Below are 23,457 nucleotides of genomic sequence, written 5' to 3'. Positions count from 1 at the left end.
GGTAGGAAGACCTTGCAAAAAAGCCCCACTTCCCATCGCCAGACTCTCCCAGTCCATTGCAGTGTTCATTCCGTGATGTTCCCTCTAGATGGGGTTGCCCGTCACGTGGTCTCTCGTGCGTCGTGTCGTCAGAACGCGGGTTGCCTCCACCCCGTCCAAAACTCCTTATTCGGCGAGTTGTTTTTTTATTTTTTTTATTCTAGTTAGCTTGGTTTCCTCCTGCGATTATTTTCGTCCTTCTCGGGTGTAAATCTCAGACAATTCAGTAAGCACCTGGCAACCCACTAAGACGCATTGAAAGCGATTTGGAAAAGGTGAGTTTGACTGTAAATTCATCCCGGATTTTAATGATCATCTTATATACCGCCATTAAACGCTAATATTTTCCAGATGCCTCCTTTTGCTAAGTGATCCGCCAGAAAGCTGGTGAGACAGTCAATGTTTAAAAGGTGGTGCGATTAATAGGCTCCATACGATAGCAGGAGTCGGCCGCAGATTAATGTGAAGTTAAAAGCGATATAACCGATAATAAGTCTCATATCTTACACGGCGGGCAAATATAACGGGTGTAAGTCGTGTGTCGGTGAAAACATGATCCACTCTACATGTACTGAACCGTAGGCCTGTTATTATATAGAACAGATGCAGACCTGGTATTTGAGATAGGGTGCTCTGGGTAAAAAAAAAAAAAAAAAAGGAAAAAGAAAATGTTTTTCGTGGCATAAATGAAAACGAAAGGGCACACAGGGATGTCATTAAAATTCAGTGATCATCGCATCCCTGTTGCCATGACGGCTGTGAAGTAGACTGCCCTCATCCTTCATCAGCCTCGGGTCGGCCTGCTATTAAACCAGCGACTGTACCGCCGAATAAAACAGCAGCATTTATTTTTTTCTCAGCTGTAAATGTGACACAAAAGCGACCGAACCCTCACTTACATAATTTCACACTATCATAGCTTAATCTTTTTTATTTTTAAAAAGAGCGATAGAAATATATGTGCTGCTGTAGAACAGATACACCACAGGTGCCATAAGCCTTTGTTCTGACGTCCTCCTCGTTCAATCATCTCTGCCCACAGAAAGCGTGGACTTGCTTCCAGAGACACTCTGTTCCATTCCTACATCTCTAAAATCATCTGTACAGCCCCGACGACATTGACAATGATGGCCTGATATTTCATTGACAATAATCCCAATCCACTGCGAATAGAATAAGTCACAGACCTCTCAGGTGCTGCAACACATCTCTTTAATCACCAACAAAATGGAAGACACTTTTATCTACCAGATTGGGACTAATAATGTCCAGGGACTATGAAGAGGTGAGTGCCGATTACATTTTCTCTCTTCAATGTCCACTTATGTTTATTCACCGTATTCACTGTCGCTTATTTATTATTAGGTTACAGTATATTGTATAGAAACATTCAGGATCAGTGTGTTGCACCAATAATGATTTGATCGAGCAGAGTTTAGAGCGATAAGCGAATTATTAGGTGTATCTTAAAACGTTCGCTTTCAACCCAGGGACATGTATTTAAACTGTAAAATAAATTCATATCTTTTAAGAAACTCACACCTGATTTCATACGTTTTGCTCATTTGTGCACTGGTGGTACTTCGTGTGTGCATGCATTCGAAGGCTTTGTTCCATGTTTCTGTAGGATGATGTTTGTTTCTGTAGGTTTCCCATACAATCCATGGGTGGATTTTTTTTTAACCAATGATGTGCCAACTAATGCAGCACTGATCACAACTATATATTCGGTTGTATGCATATGTGTTTTAAACATTATGTAAATATGAAATAATCAGATCTTCGCAGCAAATAACTGTCTGCAAAATGATCCAAATAGCCAAAGATATTAGATTATCATAAATAAAAATGTACAGAATACTAAAATGTCCACTGTTAACTGGAAAATGGAATCAGATAACCTCAGCATAAATTAAATGAATTATTCAAATGCATACAATTATATATATTTTGGAGGCAGAAATTGTGCTTGAACTATTAAGGAATTACATCAAACGGATTAAAATCAAGACATCAAGACAATTTCATTGTAAAGGTGTGCTGTAATTAAATACAATAAAAGCTTCCACAGGTGTCTCTTTGAGGACTGATGCACCAGATCATGGTGTCCTAACCTATGCCATATCCCTTGTCCTGTACGTTTTAGTGCTTTGTTGGTGATCCAACAGATCCAACTCAATGCAATATGGCATTATAATCAGCCCATCAGTTGATTTTGAAGGACAGGGTATTACAGATCAAAGGTTAGCAAACTTTGCTTTAGGGGGTACAAAATGATGTGTGTGTAATGTGCTTAATGTTTATAGGGAGTGGATTATCCTTTATGATGATCTTCCATCAATCTAAAAAATGTGAAAATCAGAAATTTGTCTTGAATAGATACAGAGTTTTCTCTATTTACTGTATACTGACTAGCATAGCATAAATGTTTCCCATCCAGGATCTCTATATAAGTAAATTAAACCTACACGAGTTTAAGATGAATATCTGATAAATTAAGTTTAAGGTTCCTTTTTAATATGGAATTAAAACAATCTAGGTGAATGTCAACTTTGGTAAAAAAAATTTTTATGCTGCAGCACAATCTATATTAAATGTTGTGAAATATAAAAACACAACTTTCCTCTTTCCTTTTCTATATAGCCTGGCAATTCAGTAGGGATGTTGGCAGCAGTGGAACATGGTCCTGTCCTCTGCAGCGACTCCAACATCCTCTGCCTCTCATGGAAAGGAAGGGTTCCCAAAAGTGAGAAGGAAAAACCGGTGTGCAGAAGACGTTACTATGAAGAAGGTTGGCTGGCCACCGGAAATGCGAGGGGCGTTGTTGGAGTGACTTTCACTTCTAGTCACTGCAGGAGGGACAGGAGTACACCACAGAGAATTAATTTTAATTTAAGAGGCCACAACAGTGAGGTTTGTGTTTCATATTTGCCTTTAATAAATCTGCTTTATTATATTTTAGAAGGTGCATTGGCAAGTGCCGCAGTATTTCTAATTGTGGATATATAAAGTCAATGCACCCTCGTTTAAATGTCAGATCTTTTACACTTTGAATGTGATATAGCAACCAACAAATTGTAAGTTAAAAAAATAAAGAAATGAACCTTACAAAAGCATGTCCGCATAATTGTGCATGCAACAGTGTTCAGAAATTTACATAAAATAAAAACATGTTCAAACGCAGTTTTTATACATTTGTCATCAATTAAGTGATTTTCATTATCCCTATAAAGGTCAGCTGTTTTTTGTAGGATTTTCCTGACATTTCTTTTTTATCTGACAGCTTGTCATGCCCCCAAAGAGCTCATAAGGCATGTCTTGATGTTGAACGGTTTCGATCAGAAGAGGTGTACGAAAAAAAATCCACCACATTAGATCTTCTATGTAACATTGTAAATGCCATCAACATGTGTAAAAAAAATAAGGGTAACATTATCAAGAACAGGATACACCTCTAAAGTGGCAAAAGAACAAGATGAACATTTTTGTGAATGCCAAGAGACCTGTAATCGCTGGTCACTCTCTGGTCACATGTCTGACCTACGGGGTAGGGGAGGTGTACAGAAGCGGTTTCTAACGAAAACGAAAAACATCCAATGCCCTCTAAATCAACCCAAGCCATGTGACAGAATGTGTTAAAACTTTCTTAAAGATATCTTGGGTAGAATATCCAGACCGCCAAAGTACACTATACACAATGTGAGGCATGGTGGTGGCAACATGATGCTATGGGGCTGATTCTCTTTAGCTGTGACTGTACTCAAGATAGAAGTAATATCAGACTATTATAGCCAAAACCTGTAGGCCTTAGCTAGAAACTTAAAAATAAGGATTGGCCTCACCTTACAGCAATAATGATCCAAGCAGAGAGACAAGTCAACAAAGTAATAGCTTGTAGAAGATGAATGTTTTGGAATTGGCAAGTCAGAATCTAGATCTAATCACTATTGAAAACCTGTAGAATGACTTGGAGTGGGCTGTTAACAGGGGATCTCTCACAAGATGACAGATCTGGAGCATTTTTGCAAGGAAGAGCAGAATAAAATTGACCAAGAAGTAGACTCTTACTCAGAAAGACTAAAGGCTATATTGCAAGTAAAAGCTGCTTTAATTCGTTTTTAACTAAATAATTGTTGTTGTTTAATTTAAACAAATTCTTAATTTTGTCGATTTCTAAATCATATTAAATGTCTATTTTTTATGCATCACAAAAAAATTCATTTTCTCAGGGGTCGTAGACTTTCTATCTACTGTATATATTCAGTAATATGTCATTAAAACAATAGTGTAAGAATTAACTGTCACAATGCAGGTTGTCCTCGTCCGCTGGAATGAGCCGTTTCAAAAGCTTGCAACATGTGACATGGAAGGGGGGATCTTTGTGTGGATACAGTATGAGGGGCGATGGTCTGTGGAGCTGGTTAATGATCGGGGAGCTCAGGTACCCTGTTACATCACAATCCTGTTCTTTTTCAGTTTAAATCCCATGATTGCATTTCAAGGACAATTGTGTGTGTGTGTGTGTGTGTGTGTGTGTGTGTGTGTGTGTGTGTGTGTGTGTGTGTGTATATAATGATAAAATGCAATTATTTTATCTTTTGACATTATAGGCATTCACAGTTTTAAGATGTTTTAATGCATTCTGGTGTGTCTTTTAGGTAAGTGACTTTACCTGGTCTCATGATGGAACTCAGGCCCTGATTGCCTACAGAGATGGCTTTGTCTTGGTGGGCTCAGTCAGTGGGCAAAGGCACTGGTCATCTGAGATCAACCTTGAGAGCCAAATCACCTGTGGAATATGGACCCCTGATGACCAACAGGTATAAAAAATTATAATAAGTTAATTGAATAAATCAATTGGGTACCTGTTTGGTGTATGCAGATAAAGATACATTACTGTATGCATACAGGTGTTGTTTGGAACAGCAGATGGACAAGTAATTGTAATGGACTGTCATGGTCGGATGCTTGCTCATGTTCTACTGCATGAATCGGATGGAATTGTGGGCATGTCCTGGAACTGCCCTGACTTTCTAGTGGAAGACAGCACTGAGAGTGATACAGATTCTGATGAAAATACCCCAAACCAAGGTAATTATAATTACAGTGCATCCGGAAAGTATTCACAGCGCTTCACTTTTTCCACATTTTGTTATTTATAGCCTTATTACAAAATGGATTCAATTCATTTTTCTCCTTAAAATTCTACAAACATACCCAGGAGGTCTACAGAAAATTCACTGGACTTCATGGCTTGGTTTGTGCTCTGACATGCACTGTTAACTGTATGACCTTATGTAGACAGGTGTCACCTTTCCAAATCATGTCCAATCAACTGAATTTACCACAGGTGGATTCCAATCAAGTTGTAGAAACATCTCAAGAATGATCAGTGGAAACAGGATGCACCTGAGCTCAATTTTTGTCATGGCAAATAAATTTGCAAAGATTTCAAACAAAATTCTTTTCACGTTTTCATTATGGGGTATTGTTTGTAACATTTTGAGGGAAATAATGAATTTAATCCATTTTGAAATAAGGCTGCACTGTATAATAAAAGTGATTATAAATATGACTGTTCACTCCATCAGTATTTTTGTTAAAAGTAATAATAGATCCACGTGGCAGATTCTACCTGTCAGTGATCACTCTAAATCTGTCTTTTCTTTGAAGCACGTAATGTGAAGCCCCTTCTCACAGTAAGCTTCATATCTGGAGACATAAGTTTAATGAACAACTATGATGACCTTTCACCTAATATTATCCACTCAGGACTAAAAGGTAAAAGATCATGCTATGTCACATTTGTTATCGTTTTTTTGTAAACCATTGTTCACAATCGCTAAGAAATCTGTGTTTGCTTTATATAGATGTGGAGGTGCAGTGGTGCTCTCAGGGAGACTTGTTAGCTGTTGCTGGAATGGAGAGACATGGGCTGCCTTCTGACTCAGCCTGTTCCTCTATGATGAGAAATGCCCTAGTCAAGTTCTACAATGTCCAAGGAGAACATATATATACTTTGGAAACACCTGCACAGGTCAACTCTCTTGCTTCATTGAACATGTTTAATATTATTTATGAATTAACAAACAAATAAAACATATATACACAACATATAGATAAAAAATACAGATAATCCAAAAGTACTAATAAATAATATTCACTGTGGGTCAGTATTCAGATGCTGTGGGGTTGTTTTAATTTCAGAGGCCCATCACTACTATATGCTGGGGCCACAGGGACTCACGGTTGTTTCTGGCTTGTGGGCCAGCACTGTATGTTGTACGGGTTGAGCACAGGGTGGCCAGTCTCCAGCTGCTGTGTCAGCAGGGCATAGCCAGTGCCCTAAGAGAGGAGAGAGATGTGAGCAAACTGAACATGCCATCTCTCCTCTGTTCCTACGTCACCAGTGCATTCATCCCAACAATCAAGGTATGTAATATGTTATAGGCCATGCCACCATGAAAGAAGGAATGACACGAAGTAAGAATAATTCAATACTGATCTGCATCTTCCATCTGCAGCCTCCTATTCCTGATCCAAACAACATTCGTGATTTTGTTAGCTACCCCACAGGGGGAAATGAGAGATTGCATTGCACAATGAAACGTGCCGAGGAGAATCCAGAGGCAGGAGGGCCATGCTATACTCTCTATTTGGAGCATTTGGGGGGTCTGGTGCCAATTCTCAAGGGCCGTCGTATCAGCAAACTGCGTCCAGAGTTTGTTATAATGGACCCCAAAATGGACAGTAAGACAGGTAAATCTTTAAATATGTAATCACTTTTTTCTAGTTTGTCATGGATGCGCTCAAATAATTCCTTATGCAAAAAGGCAGCTTTTTCAAGGCAAGCATATTTTTTTTTATTGAATTTTAGATGAGGTCTGCGTGAATGGAATGTTATCCTACATGACCGACAGCTGCAACTGCTCTGACTCTAGTGACATTGAATTGAGTGACGAATGGGTGGAAAGAAAGTCACCTAAACTTTCTAGAGGAAACAGGTCACCCAAACTTCCAAGGTAAATGACTGTAATTGCAACCAATGAATAGTCAATCAATTAGTTGCAGTATTTTAAAAGTCAATTTTCTGAACTAGTAGTAAATATGGGCACCATTAGTGTTTAAACATGGTTTTATAATTTCATGAAATATACAGTATATTCCCCTATTATTCTGTTTGATTACATAGAATCAGTATGGAATCAAGAAAGTCTCCTAAACTTGCCCAAACCCAAGAACTGTCCAGGTCTCCAAGATTACCAAAGAAAGCCACTATTCGATCTCCAAGTCTCACTCGGAGGGAGTTCCCAATAGATGGAATAAGTGAGGTATTGAAAAGTTTTAAATGAAGTTTTTGGAAATTGTATCTGATCATAACTAACACGATTGAGCCCATGATTATATTTGCCTTTCAGCATAATTATCTGGCTCAAGTCACTTCCAACATTTGGGGTACAAAGTTTAAGATTGTAGGACTTGCATCTTTTTTGCCAGCAAATTTAGGTGCAGGTACGAAATTTCAATTTAAAAAATATTTTTTGTATTGATGTGCATAAGGTTCATAATGCAGTTTAATGGTGTATTTATATATGTGTTTTATTTATTTATGATGTCTGTTACAGTTATCTACAAAACCAGTTTGTTGCACTTGCAACCACGTCAGATGACGATATATCTACCAGAGGTCCGAAAGATTTCGCTTGATTTCATGAGTCTACCAGTCTTCAATCCCAATGTATTTAGCGAAGATGAAGATGATTTACCAGGTAAACATTTATCGAACACACTTACCATATGAATAATTCAGTGTCAGTGATTTATAAAGTATTAATTCTGTGGTACCATTGTTTTTGTTCTAGTCATGGGCCCTTCAGGGGTGTCAAGTGATAATCCTCCCTGCACAGTCAATATACCTATTGCTCCTATACATAGTCCTGCTCAAGCCATGTCACCCACACAGAGCATTGGTCTTGTGCAGTCTCTATTAGCAAATCAGAATATTCAGCTTGATGTCCTGACCAATCCCACGGCTACGGCTGCTGCAGCCACTGCTGCAGCAGCGGCAAAGGCACCAGTTCCTGATCATAGTGCAGACAATGTTACAGCGCAGTACACTGTGCCAACAAGATACTCTAGTCCTGGACAAGTTATCTTTAGTGGCCTTGAAATGGGTAACCTTAGTTTGAATGGAACACTCCCACCACCGCCACATCATTTGCCACCGCAACCTCATCAGCAACAACGTCAGCAGCAGCAGCAACAACAACAAGAAGAGCATCATCAAACATCAAAACATCAGCAGCATACACAGACACAACAACAGCATCTGAAGTTACAACAGCACCAGCAAGCACAACAGCAACACCAACAACCAATGCAACATCATCAACAACATCTGCAGCACCAACAACAAATACAAACTCAGCATCATCAGCAAATTCAACAGCACATTCAACAGCAGCATCAACAGCAAATGCAACAGCATCATCATCAAATACAGCAGCAGCAACTACAGCAACATCATCAGCATTTGCAACAACAGCATTTGCAACAACAGCATTTGCAACAACAACATTTGCAACAACAACAACTGCAACAGCAGCATTTGCAACAGCAACATTTGCAACAGCAACATTTGCAACAGCAGCAGTTGCAACAACAGCAATTGCAACAACAGCAATTGCAACAGCAAATACATCAGCAGCAAGTCCAACACCACCATCAGCAAATGCAACAGCAGCAGCATCAGATGCATCTTCAACATGAGCAAATGCAACAGCAGCAGCAACAAATTCGCCAACAGATTCAAGAAATGAGACAACAGCAGCAACAGCTTCAGCAACAGCATCAGCAAATGCAACAGCAACATCAACAAATGCAAAGACAGCATCAACAAATGCAGCAACAACTCAAGATGCAAATATCCATACCACCGCCTCCTTCAGGGTATGCCTCCATTCCCATGCATCAGCTGCAGATGATGCCTGCAATTTCTCATCCAGACCAACCACCAGAAAGAGCAGAGCAGGCACACACTCTGAAGGTTCCTTCTAGACCACAGTCTTTCATTGAAAATGACAACTCTCTTGAAATTCAAATGCGTAAAATGAATCCACCACCTCCATACCCTGGCACAGTGGTATCTGCAGCAGCGGCAGGTCCCCCAGTCCAGCCTGGTCTAATTGGAAACAGTGAGAATGCTAACACACTGTCAGCAGACTCATGTCTATCCAAGGATGAGTTTTCTCTTCACCCAGTAAGTATCCAGTACCCGACACCTCTTGGTTATGAAAGGATTACAACTTTTGACAGCAGTGGAAATGTGGAGGAGGTCTGTCGCCCAAGGAGACGTCTTATACGAAACCAGAATGCCTATGGCTTGCAAGGAATGGGCAGTTCGGCTACATTGAAAGTTACCTCTTCTGAAAATAAAAAAGTCCAGCTTCCTTATAGCTCAGCAACTCTCAGTCGCCTTTCAGTGCCTCGATATTCCATACCAAGTGGAGATCCTCCACCATACCCAGACCCTGCTAATCAGATCAATGTCAATAGGAGTCCTACACAAAGGATTGAAAGCAGTCTTATCCATGCTACTCTGCGACGGGATCGCAGAGAAAATTCTCTGAAGGTTCCCCAAATGGTGGATACAGCAAGGACTCTACCAACCAAATCTAAAGTTAATAGTGCTCTTGCACTTTCTTACCAGCCCAGGATTCCCACAGCTTTGTACACTTGCACTCAGTGCAGCAGTAATAGCAGCAGCACAAGTGTAAGTGTCAGTGGTGGTGGAAGCAACAGCAGTGGCATTGCAGGGGGGACTGTTGTGCGGCAAGATTTTCCCCCTGGCAAAGGGGCACAACACAGTACCATAATTGTGCACTCTAAAAGTTCTTCGACTCTGGCTTCACAATCCTCTTATAACCTACTGAGCCCTGTTGACAACAGTAGAGACAGGACTGTATATATCAACTCTGCCTTTACTGAAGATGAGACTCTAAACCAACAGTGCCACTTGGAAAAATCAATGCGTCATTTAACTCTCGGAGATGTCAGTTTAACAGTGAAGCGGCCACCACCTTACCAGTGGGATTCTCCTTCTTCAGACCAAATATGGATGGCCCAGGATCAAAATATGCTGACCAACCCACCAGGACCTCACAAACCACCTCATCTTTTACTCAGCCAAGCACAGCACTTAGACATAACTCGACTACCTTTTGTCCTCTCAGCAAAACCTCCCTCTAGTCCAAGTTCAATTACCATGCCATCAAGTTACCAGATTTCTCTGTCACCTTTTCCCCCTGGTGTGGGACACAGTGGTGCTCAGTTTCAGCCATTGCAAAATACTCCTCAGCCTTGTGGCCCCAATGACATGGTAACATCAATGCCATTTAGCCAGCAGGATCCATCTCTTGTTTTGCCCCCTGGTTATGCAAATAATCTGGCCAGTCTTCCCTGTTGCCCACTCCCTCCTATGTATCCTGGAGCAAGCTCATGCACCAACCTTCAGCTTCATCCAATGGCTTTACATCCTTGGAGCACATACAGTGCTTGCCCTCCTATGCCGGATCACTCAGCAACTTTACCAAGTAAAATGCATCAAACTTTGGAAAAGCCCATACTCTCACCCCCACCACCTCCGCCACCTCCTCCACCACCACCACCTCCTCCACCTCCACTCCCTCCTCCTCCTCCTCCAGCTGAACTTATGGCTCACCAAAGCACCTCAGAGGTTTTAGCTGACTCTGGTGAGAGTTTTCAGGAGCAATCATCACTTAACGAAAGTCCAGTGCAACAGGGGTCAGACAGGTTTAGCAAAAAAAGCCGCAAAAGACTTGACAGCAGAGCAGAGGAGGCGGGTATGTCCAACGTTTCAGAGAGTAAGTCAAAAAAGGAAGGTCGTGCTCTGGCTGACTTTAATTCTCTCATTGCTAGTCCAAGGCTTAGTGGCAGAGAGAAAAAGAAGCCTAAAGGACAGAAAGAGCAACTGAACAAGGCCAAAAAGCTGAGCAGGACCACAAATGAGTTCCAAGACAGCTCTGAAAGTGAGCCAGAACTTTTCATTAGTGGCGATGAATTAATGAATCAAAGCCAGAGCAGCAAGAAAGGTTGGAAAAGCAAGCGTAGTCTGCGCACGGCAAATGAACTCGAGGAGATTAAGTGCCGCAAGGCAAATGAGAGAGAAGATCGAAGTCTTGGCAGTCAGGGCTTTGTGTATGTTATGGCCAACAAACAGCCATTGTGGAATGAAGCTACTCAAGTCTACCAGCTTGACTTTGGTGGAAGAGTGACACAGGAATCGGCCAAAAATTTTCAGATTGAGCTGGATGGACGACAAGTAAGGCTACTGGTTTCCTCATTTCTTTGTTCTTATTGTTTTACGTTTTCAAAAATGTGTCATTTATAAAGATAAACTCACATCAGAAACAATTTTTACACACTTATTTATAGATGTAGCAATATATAATGCGCATTATTCATCAGTTAGTTTAAACTTGTCATCACATTTTTGCCTACCTCATTCAGTTGCTAGTTGCCAAGTACAGATTGCAAAGTATGACTATGACCTCATGTGGGCAGCCTGTAAGATCTCCTTGTTATGTCATATTTGTTCTCTGGTTGTTCTTGTTAACCGAGGTGATGAAGGTTTCCTGGCAGTCCTCCACTCACATTGTCTTCTTTAGTCCATACTCATTGGGATTTGCAGTGCAAAGTCATCATAAGTGTATACAGGTAGTCCTCTACTTACGATGGAGATACGTTACGACGACTCCATCGTAAGTCAAAAATATCGTAAGTCTAAGATGATGCTATGACTGTGATAGTCTTTCCTGCTTCATGATGATTTATAATTTTCATTTTCTGCTCTAAACTGATGGCTTTCCTCTTTTTTTCCACTACAAGCAGGAGACATACTTGGGCGCTTGGAAGGCCTTGCTTATATCACTAAAATTGCTGTTTGAAATAGTTTAAAACAGAAAAAAAACACACTCTGAGACAACTTTACTCTGTCGACCACTAGCGAGACTGGGGCATCTCACAGGGCTAGAGATACGCTTATCTCAGCTTCACATCCAACTTATCGTACTGCTGTCTGTGCCTGTTGTGTAAAATTTTGCGTGAAATATTTTATATTTTTATATTGTCACATCGTCATCGTAAGATTGAAAAAATCGTAAGTCGTACCATCATATTTTTATATTGATCACTTTTATTGATAAGTTATTAAATGATAGTGGCTATACCTGTACCTGCAATCTAATATGCTTGTACAATCACTTCCTTTACTTGATGAGCTAGTCTGCTTACAGAGCCCCTTTATTTTATTTCCAATCTTATATCTGGTCAGTTGATTACACATCATAGTGAGAGTCTTCCAATTGTTACTGGGCAATCAGTGCGATTGTGTCTTAATTTGTACAAAAGAAAAGTTTTCACCCTCCCACCAGGAGATCCTGAGTTCCAGTTCTGATGATGGCATTTGTGGCTGTGAGCCCAAACAACCAAAACTGGTCTTACTCTCGTGTGGGAGGAATAGCACACTTATTGCCTTTTGTCTTTTCAAATTATTGCTTTGCTTTGAAATATATGCTACCCATATGGGGTCACAGTCATAGAGTGACTACTTTAAAAAATAAAAATCAATTACATTTATTAGAATTTTTTTTTCATAGATCTTTTTTCATAGACCCATTACTTTTTAAAGGATAATTATTCAGCAGGAATTTTTGTTCAAAGCATTATTAAATAATTGATTTAAGCACTGTCAGTTTTGCTATGAGTAACTCTGATCTCTGTTACAGGTGATGCAGTTTGGCAGGATCGATGGTAATGCATACATTCTGGATTTTCAGTACCCATTCTCAGCTGTGCAAGCATTTGCTGTCGCATTGGCCAATGTCACACAGAGGCTTAAATAAAGGACAGTAATGGCCATCGTGTGCAAGACTACACAATTTGCTGATTATATTGTGAACAACAATGGACAACGCTTTATGTTGCCAATAAATATGGTACTGCTTGTGTTCGGCCAGAGTAAAGGAAACAGTCAGCGTAATACGGTCAGAATCATAGCATACCTAACAGTGTAAAACGGTACAGAATGGTTGAAAAAAATCATTCTTTTGTTAACTATAGGGGAATGAGACAAAAAGAAGCAAGTAAGAATGCAGGACCAGTGCTTGATTAAAGCTAGTAAAGATCAGTTTCTAGTTTTGATTTTTTCTTTTGGTGTGTGTATTTGTTTCATAACATTAATATATGAAAGGCTAAACAATGATTTGCATGCAAACCTATGCCAATTTAGTTAACCTGTGATGAGATTCCCATACTGAGGGTTTTGTTTTTTCGCTGCAGATTGTTTTCCGAGTGTGAGTGGTAATATACATTTTACGAATTGTGTACTAAGGGGGATAATGACTTGAGTGAAAATATTTTTGAACTTGACTGTTCTATCTATTGTATTTCATTTATGTGGTGTAACATGAATCAGACATTAGAACTATAGGCTTCAACATCTCATTGCAATGAATGCCTTCATTGTTAATTGATTTGTTGATTTTTTTTTATCACTTTTATTTTATTATAAACCTTTGTAACAGCTGCAGGTTTTTTTTTATCACTTTAAACCTCTTAAATAGATGTTGATCATGAAACAGGTGGCGTTAAATGATATTTGAATCACTGTTATTTGTAGATTTGTAAAATATTACACCCATTTCATAGCATCTCGCCACATAAGCACGCAGTTTTAATTTTAATATGGGTTTTGAAAACTTCATAATTGGGTCTGTTAATCGTACAAGAATGAGCTTAAACTTATATAAGTATGAATAATTTGGCATTGTAATGTACAAATAAACTTAGAAAGTAGGCCTGGCATAGTTTTGAAAGAGGTACTACCACTTGGAGGATAATAGAACTGAATCTAAATCTCTTTATGATGGCTAGAGTGATGTATGGGATAAACATTTTCCCATTTAACTAATAAAGATTTGGTGATTTTCTTAGGTTTGTTGAAGAAATATCTGGATTCTATGTTCAGTGTGATTGCCATTTCATGACCTTAGTTTTTCTCTATGCGATTTGGTCTGCCACTTTATTTTCACTCTGATAGAAGCTGAGGTCAAGATTTGTTTATGTAGCAGTACCCGGGGTACTACAACGTCACAGTCGGGACAAAATCTAATTGGCCCTGTAAATGTTGACACAAGATCTGTTTACTGTATTTTATATATAGTATAAATATAAACACACCTCTGCTTTCTTATATAATTTGAGCTGTTATTTTGATTTTTATATTTTGGATGTAAGTTTAAAAAAAATGCTGAAAGTATCTGTGTTGACAGCTGATGGTTGATATGATCGTTCTCCTGTTTTTGGTGTATATGCTTTGATGATTTGCAAACTTGAGCAATTTCCAATCTGTTATACTAGAGTATTCAGGCCCAGTTTGAATTGTGTGGAATGTGAGGCTTTAACTGTGCTAATGCTTTACTATTGTAATGTACAATAAAACATGATGAGCTTGTAATATTAAATTAGCTTTCTGCATTAGAACGTTTGTGGTAGACTATGAGAAGCATATAATTTGGCACTTTTTTAAAGAGAAATGTTCAGTGACTTCAGTCACATATGCCTGTTTGCAATTGATATTATTTGTCTGCAGTGTGGTATATGCAGCCATACCATGTTTTCATGGTTGAAGCGCACCAGGATTTACAATTTAAGGGGATGTTGTTAATTAGCAGCTGGATCAGCTCAGTTTAATACTTTAAAGGAGACCTTCCACGGCTGCCATTTTGCTTTTAAAAAAGGAAAAAAAAAGCAAAGGGTTATTAAAAAGGACTATTTTCATTGTTCCAAAATTAATTAAACAGCTGGAATAAGTGCTGCTGAAAATAAAGTCAAGTAGATCTTTGTCATCAAACCCAAATGCAGTGTGCAGTACACAACGTTTCTGTTGGACTTGAGGTGCAGGATACATGTATGACATACAGAGTGCTGACTGGAGTTGAAAAAAAGTGCAACAGGAATAGAAGGCGTGCAGAGAGGGCGCATGGGAAACAGCTGGGTTGTGTACACATGAGCAGCAGAGCATAAATACATGACAATAAGACATGCAGGGTCCAAAACTGACTAGTATGAATAATAATTTTTGAAAAAAATCTGAGACAAACGACGTGTGCATTTCTACTTTTGTTGTAGGAAACTGATCATTGTTCACTGTTTAGTCTAGATGTTTATTATCAAATGAATTATACATTTCTGCAGCCCAGGTGCTTTGAATATTAAAACAAAAATAGTATAAATGCCAGGGTTGTCTAGGACTGTGTAAGACATGACATAAACCAATATAAACTACTTATAAGTGCCATGTATCCTCGGGATCACTTTGAATACATGAACAATACATAAGGCCCATCAGCCGATACATGTTCTAGAAAATTCATTTTGAGTCTGTGTGCTAAATACAAAATGGTCTTACAGGCTGAAAACAAAGAGCTAATCCCTGTTAGTCCACTAGGGGGCATAAATAGAGAAATAAACGCCACAGATTTGTTCACGTTCAGTCACCGGAGACTCTGGAAAACCTGAATATCTGTCCTTATTATCTAATCAGTCTATCGGATGGCAATATGCAATGCATGAAATCCTTTAGATACCGGCTAGCTTCTTCGAATAATATTCACATCAAATCATTTGAATTGTGGATAGTGTGAACTCACTGATTTTGACCCTGTAATGATTGTTGTTGCTGGTTTCGGTATTTTTAAAACGACGGATCAACTAAGGTTTTCCCCTACACAGCAGTTTATTCAGAATGGTGCAAAAAAATGGTCAAAGAAATATTCAGTAAGTGATCAGCAAAACTGCTAGAAATGGTACAGTAACTTAGACAACCACACTGGATCCACTTCCATCACTCAAAAACAAAAAGCTGAGGCTTCAGTAGGCCCAGACTTACCTAAATTGTTTTTTCTCCCCTCCATCCTCAGTTCAGTCCAGTTTTGGTGAGTCTGTGCCAAACATTCCTGTCAGCAGGAATGCAATTTGATGTGGTCTTCTCTTCTGCACTGCACCCACCTCAAGGTTTTTATTTATTGTACATTCTCAGATTTCTCTCATTGCTGTTGTCAAGTTTATCTCTATAGCACTTTTCACAACAGACATTGTCTCCAAGCAGATTTACAGAATTGTAAGAGTTAAGGTGAATGGTGTGTATTTATCCCTGATGAGCAGCCGTGGCGACTGTGGCAAGGAAAAACTCCCTTAGATGTTATGAGGAAGAAACCTTGAGAGAAACCAGACTCAAAAGGGGAACCCATCCTCATTTGGGGAATTGTGTTGTCCATGCTTGCATCATTGCTTTGTGAACTCTAAACTCAGATGTGAAAATTATCAACGGTTGCAGAAAAATCCAAAACCAAACCATCTTGTGCCAACAATCATGCCGAGATACAGAATCACAGAGGTTCTTCATTTTGATATTTATCATAATTTAACATTAGGTAATAATAATGATCTGTCTCTTTTTCATTATGCTGCTCCTGCATGCTTGGCTGATTAGATAACTGCAGGTGCAGATTTACAGGTGTTCCCAATGAATTGCATAGAAATAACCACTTTTAGATTTTCCAGATTTTTAGGGTAAAGAAACCAAAATGTCCCACTTTAACAGTATCGCATTTAAAAAAAAGTCAAGGGCCATTGTTCAGTGTTTGGTATTTCTTGATTAATGATGATTAAAATAGTTTTAGATAAAAGTTTTAGTTTTAGACAAAGCAAGTGAATGGAGATTGAGATGGTTTGGACATGTGCAGAGGAGGGACATGGGGTATATCAATAGGAGAATGCTGAGGATGAAGAGACTAGGAAGAAGTAAAATAGGAAGACCAAGGAGGAGGTTTATGGATGTGGTGAGGGAAGACATGCAGGTAGTTGGGTTGAAAGAGGCAGATGTAGAGGACAGGGGGTATGGCGACAGATGATCCGCTGTGGCGACCCCTAGTGGGAGAAGCCGAAAGAAATAGAAGAAGAAGAAATAGATTTAGATTTGAGCAGTATTTCAGAGTGTTCATAAAGCTGTACCTGGCAAATCTCAAATGATATTGGATAAGAGAAGGGCAAACCACTGTAATGTAAAATGAATAAATGAAGAAGTAATGACAATAAATCTTATACCACATTATTAGATTCAGGGCTCTTGTCCTGTCTCTTCTAGACAGAAGAAAGATTCGATATTCCTGCCGTTTATATGGGAAAAAAGAAACCTTCGTGGAATATCCTGGAAATTAGTTATTGGTAGGTTTTCCTGTTCCCAACACACACCTGGTCTAATTATTACTCAGCTAATAAACAGTCCTTCCATTGGTCGTTGTGAGCCGAAAATACACCAAAAATCATGGGAACCTGTGAGATAAGTAAAGTAACACGTTGTCCCGAGTGTCATTTAAAAACAGGGGGCGGATCCGAGTTCCTTGAGTATTTGCAGAGATTCATTCAGCAGGAGTTCAGTTCAGACTGACTGCAGTGTTTACCAGAGCTGAGAACTAATCACACACACAACAACACGACAGTACAGGTTTGTAAATAACAACAACAACGAAAAATTACTTAGACATGGATTTTCAGTTTGTTTTCTTACGGGAAATTTTTTATTTAAAAAATATATTTTTTATTAAAAAAAAGAGAAATTGTTCATCTTCTCTTCCTACGTTTTATATTGACTGTGTGTTTCCATTTTTCTCTTTTTCTTATCAGACATGTCTCTTTCAAAGATGAGTCGACAACAGCTATTTACTTTAATTGCGATGGCATCCATAAACTTCAGCTCAATGATTTGCTATTCAATATTAGGACCATTTTTTCCACCTGAGGTAAGAATTTGCTTTTTATAATAATGCAACAAATATATATATATATATATATATATATATATATATATATATATATATATATATATATATATATATATATCAATGAATGTCAGTCTAAACCGAAGACTAGTGTGAAACAAATTGTTCAATATCAATTTGCTTGTCTTGTAGGCAGAGAGAAAAGGAGTAAGTCAAGCAATGATTGGACTAATATTTGGATGTTATGCCTTCTTTACTTTGGTTGGATCATTGATCTTGGGGAAATATGTAAGTTATTTCTTTCTTTTCTCTATTTTACACTGAATAGGGTTGTGTAATCAGGCACATACATTTTTACTCTGTACATTTAACCATAACAAAAATGTGTAATACAGTACCATGTCTTTTGTCCATCTTTTATCCCTGCGATTCTGCTAAACCCAACAAATTGTTGGTGAAATCTAATCAGAATTGTATGAAGCGACAACACAACACATAAAATAATGGGGATACAGGTTATGTGCCTCAGTTCATGTTTACTTAGAAAATCTGAAAAAGGATCTGTGATTTCAGTCATGCTTGATGGTGCCAGATGGGCTGGTTTGAGTATGGTATTGGTGATCTCCTGGGATTTTCACACACAATAATTTCTGGAGTTTATACAGAATGGTGTGGAACAGAAAACATGCTGTGTGTAAAAGGTCCTTTGACTGAAACACATTGTTGAATTGAAAAAAAAAACCATAGGACAACAACTAGATGGGACTGAGCTGACAAAAACCAATATAAACACTTTACAACTGTGGTGAGCAGAAAAGCATCTCAAAATGCTCCTCAAACTTTCAGGAAGTGATGGCTTACAACAGAAAAAGCACAAATCAGACCCAGCCCATATTATACTAATGTCATTGATATGATTAAAGTCACAGAGATCACGTTTCCTCTTTTTTTTGTTTGTTGGATGTGAACATTTCTCAAAGCTCTTAGCCTGTATTTGCATAATTTGTTTGCATTGTGGCTGCCATGTGATTGGCTGCTTTAACTCCATAATGTGCAGGTGTATGAACATGTTTATACACTATAAGTTATAATTTCCTAATAAAGTGTACATTGAGGATTTATGTAACTATATGCCTTCAAAGTGGACATATAAAATAGGCATATGTGATACAGCATTAAGTGGGTATGCAGTAGCTACATGAATGTGTTCATAGAAAACTGACAACAACAGAAGATAATTGGGTGTGATGCTGGTGTATTGCATGTGAACTGTAAAATTTGTAGTCTGTACATTTGGTGAGCAATATTCTAATATAATATGCAGTTGGTTTATAGTCATGCTCTTTGTTTGCTTTGTAGATTGTCCAAATCGGGGCTAAATGTATGATAATTGCAGGATTGTTAATTTCAGGCATTACCACTGTAGTCTTTGGGTGAGTATTGTATTCCTCTCATTAGGCTCTCTGTCAGTTTTGCTTTCATTGGGATCACCTGACCATCACACCAATATGTGGTTCTTCTCCGAGCTGTTGTTTTAAAATTGGAAAAACTTGATTGAGTAGGGCATCTTTGTATACTGTAGCATTACAATTTCATTTTACTGTATCTAAGAGGCTCAAACAGTCTTTTGGGGTGACTTGGAGAACTGCATGCAACTTTGGCCTTCTTGCACAACAGTCTCTGATGTCACTAATGCTTTGGTGGTTAAATGCGAAAATCCCTAGATTCACACTCCCAAATCTGGTAAGCTTTCATAAAAGATTGGCAGCTATTATAATGGCAAAATGGGTCTAAATAACATCTGGTGTAGATGGTCAGTTGTCCACAAACCTTAGGACATGTGGTGTATAACATATTAAGTTACCATGATGGATATTAAAAATCTTCGTTTTAGTCTTTCTTTCTTTCTAACAAATTCACAGATTCCTGGACAGAGCTCCTGATGGAACCATCTTCATAGTGCTTTGTTTTGTCGTAAGGTCTGTAAATGCAGTGGGCTTTGCTGGTGCTGTAACATCCTCATTTGCTGTATCAGCAAAAGTGTTTCCCGACAGTATAGCAACAATTCTGGTGAGTTTTAGTAAACATGTTATTGTCCAAAACAGCTGCGGAATTTATGGGACAAATGTGCCCTGTTTTATATAGACAATAGTGCCATTTAGCCTGAAGTTACCCAGTTGTATTATTAAACATGTGAAGCATCCCATAGACAAAACGTAATATCCCCATGAAATCAATCCATAAGAGTTTAGAGATTTTTGTGTTTGGATTAATAATCATTTTCAATCATTTTTTACAGGGCTTTATTGAGATTTTTACAGGAATGGGCCTCATACTGGGACCACCTTTGGGTGGATGGATATATCAGGCATTCGGATATGAAATTCCTTTCATTGTTCTGGGAAGTGTTCTGTTTTTGACTGTTCCCTTAATCATGTGGATTTTACCGAACTTTGGTTGGTAAACCTTTTAATGAATGTGCTATAGTACTGGATCAAAGGTTTTGATTTTAAATGTGATTGTTTAATCAGTAATAATCACATAACCCTGAGAATTAATCTGTGCACATATTAAGATTAATTATGAAATAAATATAGATGTTTCTAATAAAGTGGCCAGTGAGTGTAACTGTTTTTATATTTCACACAGACGCAGTTGCCTCACAAGGCTCCTTCTTCAAGCTGTGCTCACGAGTAAAGATGGTGCTTATTTGCTTTGTGGTGTTCACCTTGAGCTCGGGAATCGGTTTTTTGGATGCAACCCTATCGATATTTGCCATGGAAGCGGTAATTTCACACAAAAAAAAGTCTCAAATCACTATGATCACTTTTATAAAATGTAATACCACATCCTTATTCTGTAGTAAAACACGTTTTGTAAGTGTTAAAATATTATAATTTTCTGTGATCAGTATGGCCTGAGTGCTGAATCTGTGGGCCTGCTCATGGTCGCCGTGTCTTTACCGTATGGTGCTGCATCTCCTATTCTTGGGATACTGAGTGATAAGTATCCAGTAAGCCAATTTTTTCTTAAATATGGTTTAAGTTAGTTGCAGTTATTCGCGTTATTTTTTTCTTACAATGTTTTGTTTTGTTTGTGCAGTTAATCAGAAGGTGGATGATGGCAATAGGAGGATTAGCAACAGCATTTGGCTTTTGTTTACTTGGGCCTGTTCCTGTCTTTCATATTGATAGGTATGAAAAATCAGTCATAAAGTAATTAGTAGATTATGATAACTAGTAATTAGTTCATTTCTATCAAACACTAAATCATTGACTGGTTTTTATTTTACAGTGGACTTTGGCTTACTGTTGTCATGCTGGTGGTCATTGGGTTTTCTCTGTGCATGACCTGCATCCCCACCTTCACTGAGATGCTCATCTGTGCACAGTATAATAATAGATACAAATCTGATTGTGTGGTTTACATAATGTTTTTACACTTGGTTTTTTTTAATGTCTCTTAAATGTCTCTTTTTAATTAAGGATTTCTTAATTTGAAGGAAATCTAGGAATTCCACTTTCATCCCTTTCTGAGATTATAGTTTTATATATATATATATATATATATATATAATCACTCAATTTTACAAATCCTGATGTGAGCGTGGATTATAATGTACACACTTTTAAATGAAATTTTGTGCATCACAGTATCTTGCAGTGTCCTTTGGGCACCAACATGTACTACAAATAAACCAAGAGTGTAATTTGCTTGTATTATCTGTTTGTTATTAAACCCCTAATTTTTTAATCAGACTCATTATTTTAAAGAAGAGACAAAACAACTGTTTTTTTTTCTGTTTCAGTGAAAATGGATTTGAGGACAGTTTAAGCACGCTGGGTTTGGTATCAGGATTGTTTTCAGCTGTGTGGTCTGCAGGGTATGTATTTACCAAGTATGGCATGATAACGTTTAAGATGAATTAGCATTTTATTTTAAGCTGTGATGCTCTTCATTCTGTGGAAGGATGTTCTTCGGGCCCACTGTTGGAGGATTTATCACACAGAAGCTGAATTTCGAATGGGGTGCAGGTTTTCAAGGAGGGATCACCTTTATTGCAGTAAGTATTAAAAGTTCACAAATAGCTACAGCAGAGAGCATGTAGAACATTATCTATGATGATTATTGTTTGTGTTTCTCTTCTTTGTCTAGGCATTCCTACTAATGTTATATTTAACGAAAGAACAAATATTTAAAACGAGGTAATTTCCTGTTTTTTTATTGGATCATCCTGACAAAATATTATCCCAAACACAATACACTTGGCTCTGATACTTTGTATTTTGATTTAAGATTTCAGAAAATGATTGGGGACGAATGCAAAATGTACGCAGGAGAAAAATCCCCTCTTCTCTGCTCATCTTCAGAAACCTCTGTTTGATATGTGCACTAATTTCTGACCAAACTGGAAGTATTTGAGGTGCATCACTACGTGGAACAAACATTTCCAAGACAAAGGAACCGAATTCTGACTAATAATAGTTATAAAAAAAAAAAACATCTGCTTTAGAATGTAACTTGGGAATAGTTTTCAAATTTATAATGGACAATCAGGTGCTACAACTTTATTGTATTTGAAAACTTTTGGGATTCCTGAACCTATAGCTGCATTAGTCCACTAAAGAGAGTTTAGAAGCACATTCTGCTTAGCAAAACACAAACTGTATGTTTGTTTGTTTGGTTTGTTTTTTTACAGTGTATGGTTAATGACTTTCTTTCTACATATAGAGATGAGACTGTAAATAATACTATATATGAAAGTGTTTACATGCTTAAGGCAAATACCATATTAGTGGTAATCTTCACATATTATGATTTATCAAATTATATATCATTTAAATTATCCATGTTATTGAGGCAACATAAACTTTATATACAAGTATTTTGGTTGTCCCTCATTTGCACAGATTGAGTATTCATGTGATGGGCAGGTGGTTTGCTCTTGGCTACAGTAACAGTCTAATTCCTCTGGGAATTTCCTCCTGATGATGGAACGTGATGGAGCTGTAGGGATTTGATTGCTTTAAGCTATGAGCGCATTAGTGAGGTCAGACACATGTCGGGTTGTTAGGTGTCCAATAAGTGAAAGAGGTTTTTGTTGGGATTAAGGTAAAGGTAATGGAACGTGATTGAGCTGTAGGAATTTTATTCTTTTCAGCCCAGAAGGCATTAGTGAAGTTGGATACATTTCGAGTGATTAGGACTGATTTGTAAACTTCTCTTTTTACTTTTCAATTCTACATCCTTAACAAAATATTTCTGAATATTTTTTTCCATCTACTAGCACAAAAAGCACAGCAAGCTTCCAATGAATACTATGGTATTTAATTTCTGTTTGCAACTTTTGGTCCTTCTTTATCCCAATTTGGTATTTTGCCTCAAAATAACATACATAATTTCTCAAGATCACCAGGCTTGTCACATGTATCCACTGTTTCAGAGCTAAATGGTAGAGAATGAGCTTAGACTGCTTGCGTCATTTGACACTTTTGACTGCTTAGCCAAGTAAAGATGTATTTCTTATCACCTGATAAAAAGAACTGAGGCAGTGCGA

General features: G+C 38.1%; 2 protein-coding genes across 3 annotated transcripts; both read left to right on the top strand.

Moving 5' to 3' along the window:
• The first annotated feature begins 176 nt into the window (after positions 1–176).
• Positions 177–14,582, top strand: tulp4b (TUB like protein 4b). Of its 2 annotated transcripts, none has more exons than XM_046855189.1 (16): positions 177–314; positions 1,082–1,324; positions 2,683–2,952; positions 4,352–4,480; positions 4,698–4,859; positions 4,950–5,130; positions 5,713–5,820; positions 5,910–6,076; positions 6,247–6,471; positions 6,564–6,798; positions 6,917–7,061; positions 7,232–7,370; positions 7,458–7,551; positions 7,665–7,808; positions 7,902–11,380; positions 12,846–14,582. In XM_046855189.1, the coding sequence occupies exons 2-16, from the start codon at positions 1,304–1,306 to the stop codon at positions 12,960–12,962; spliced, it is 5,616 nt and encodes a 1,871-aa protein (XP_046711145.1). In that variant the 5' UTR covers positions 177–314; positions 1,082–1,303; the 3' UTR covers positions 12,963–14,582. The 2 variants fall into 2 exon arrangements, with proteins under 2 accessions (XP_046711145.1, XP_046711144.1); XM_046855188.1 differs by lacking the exon at positions 12,846–14,582 and adding an exon at positions 11,680–12,839.
• Positions 14,583–17,407: 2,825 nt separating this feature from the next.
• slc18b1 (solute carrier family 18 member B1) lies at positions 17,408–22,785 on the top strand. The gene is made up of 14 exons (XM_046855191.1): positions 17,408–17,626; positions 17,806–17,921; positions 18,093–18,188; positions 19,260–19,333; positions 19,823–19,970; positions 20,200–20,356; positions 20,550–20,686; positions 20,812–20,913; positions 21,003–21,094; positions 21,195–21,290; positions 21,709–21,783; positions 21,870–21,963; positions 22,056–22,105; positions 22,197–22,785. Exons 2-14 carry the CDS (start codon positions 17,808–17,810, stop codon positions 22,282–22,284), a joined length of 1,323 nt encoding a protein of 440 aa, XP_046711147.1. The 5' UTR covers positions 17,408–17,626; positions 17,806–17,807; the 3' UTR covers positions 22,285–22,785.
• Positions 22,786–23,457: the final 672 nt, after the last annotated feature.

Source organism: Silurus meridionalis, chromosome 8 (assembly GCF_014805685.1).
Source record: "Silurus meridionalis isolate SWU-2019-XX chromosome 8, ASM1480568v1, whole genome shotgun sequence".
NCBI lineage: Eukaryota > Metazoa > Chordata > Actinopteri > Siluriformes > Siluridae > Silurus > Silurus meridionalis.
This window is presented reverse-complemented; position numbering and strand designations above follow the sequence as displayed.

Coding starts and splice junctions, on each gene's coding strand:
- slc18b1 (XM_046855191.1), top strand. CDS start 17,808: ATGTCTCTTTCAAAGATGAGTCGACAACAGCTATTTACTTTAATTGCG. Junction 17,922..18,092: donor GACCATTTTTTCCACCTGAG/GTAAGAATTTGC, acceptor CTTGTCTTGTAG/GCAGAGAGAAAAGGAGTAAG. Junction 20,687..20,811: donor CGATATTTGCCATGGAAGCG/GTAATTTCACAC, acceptor TTCTGTGATCAG/TATGGCCTGAGTGCTGAATC.
- tulp4b (XM_046855188.1), top strand. CDS start 1,304: ATGTCCAGGGACTATGAAGAG. Junction 5,131..5,712: donor TGAAAATACCCCAAACCAAG/GTAATTATAATT, acceptor TTTTCTTTGAAG/CACGTAATGTGAAGCCCCTT. Junction 6,077..6,246: donor CTTTGGAAACACCTGCACAG/GTCAACTCTCTT, acceptor TTTTAATTTCAG/AGGCCCATCACTACTATATG.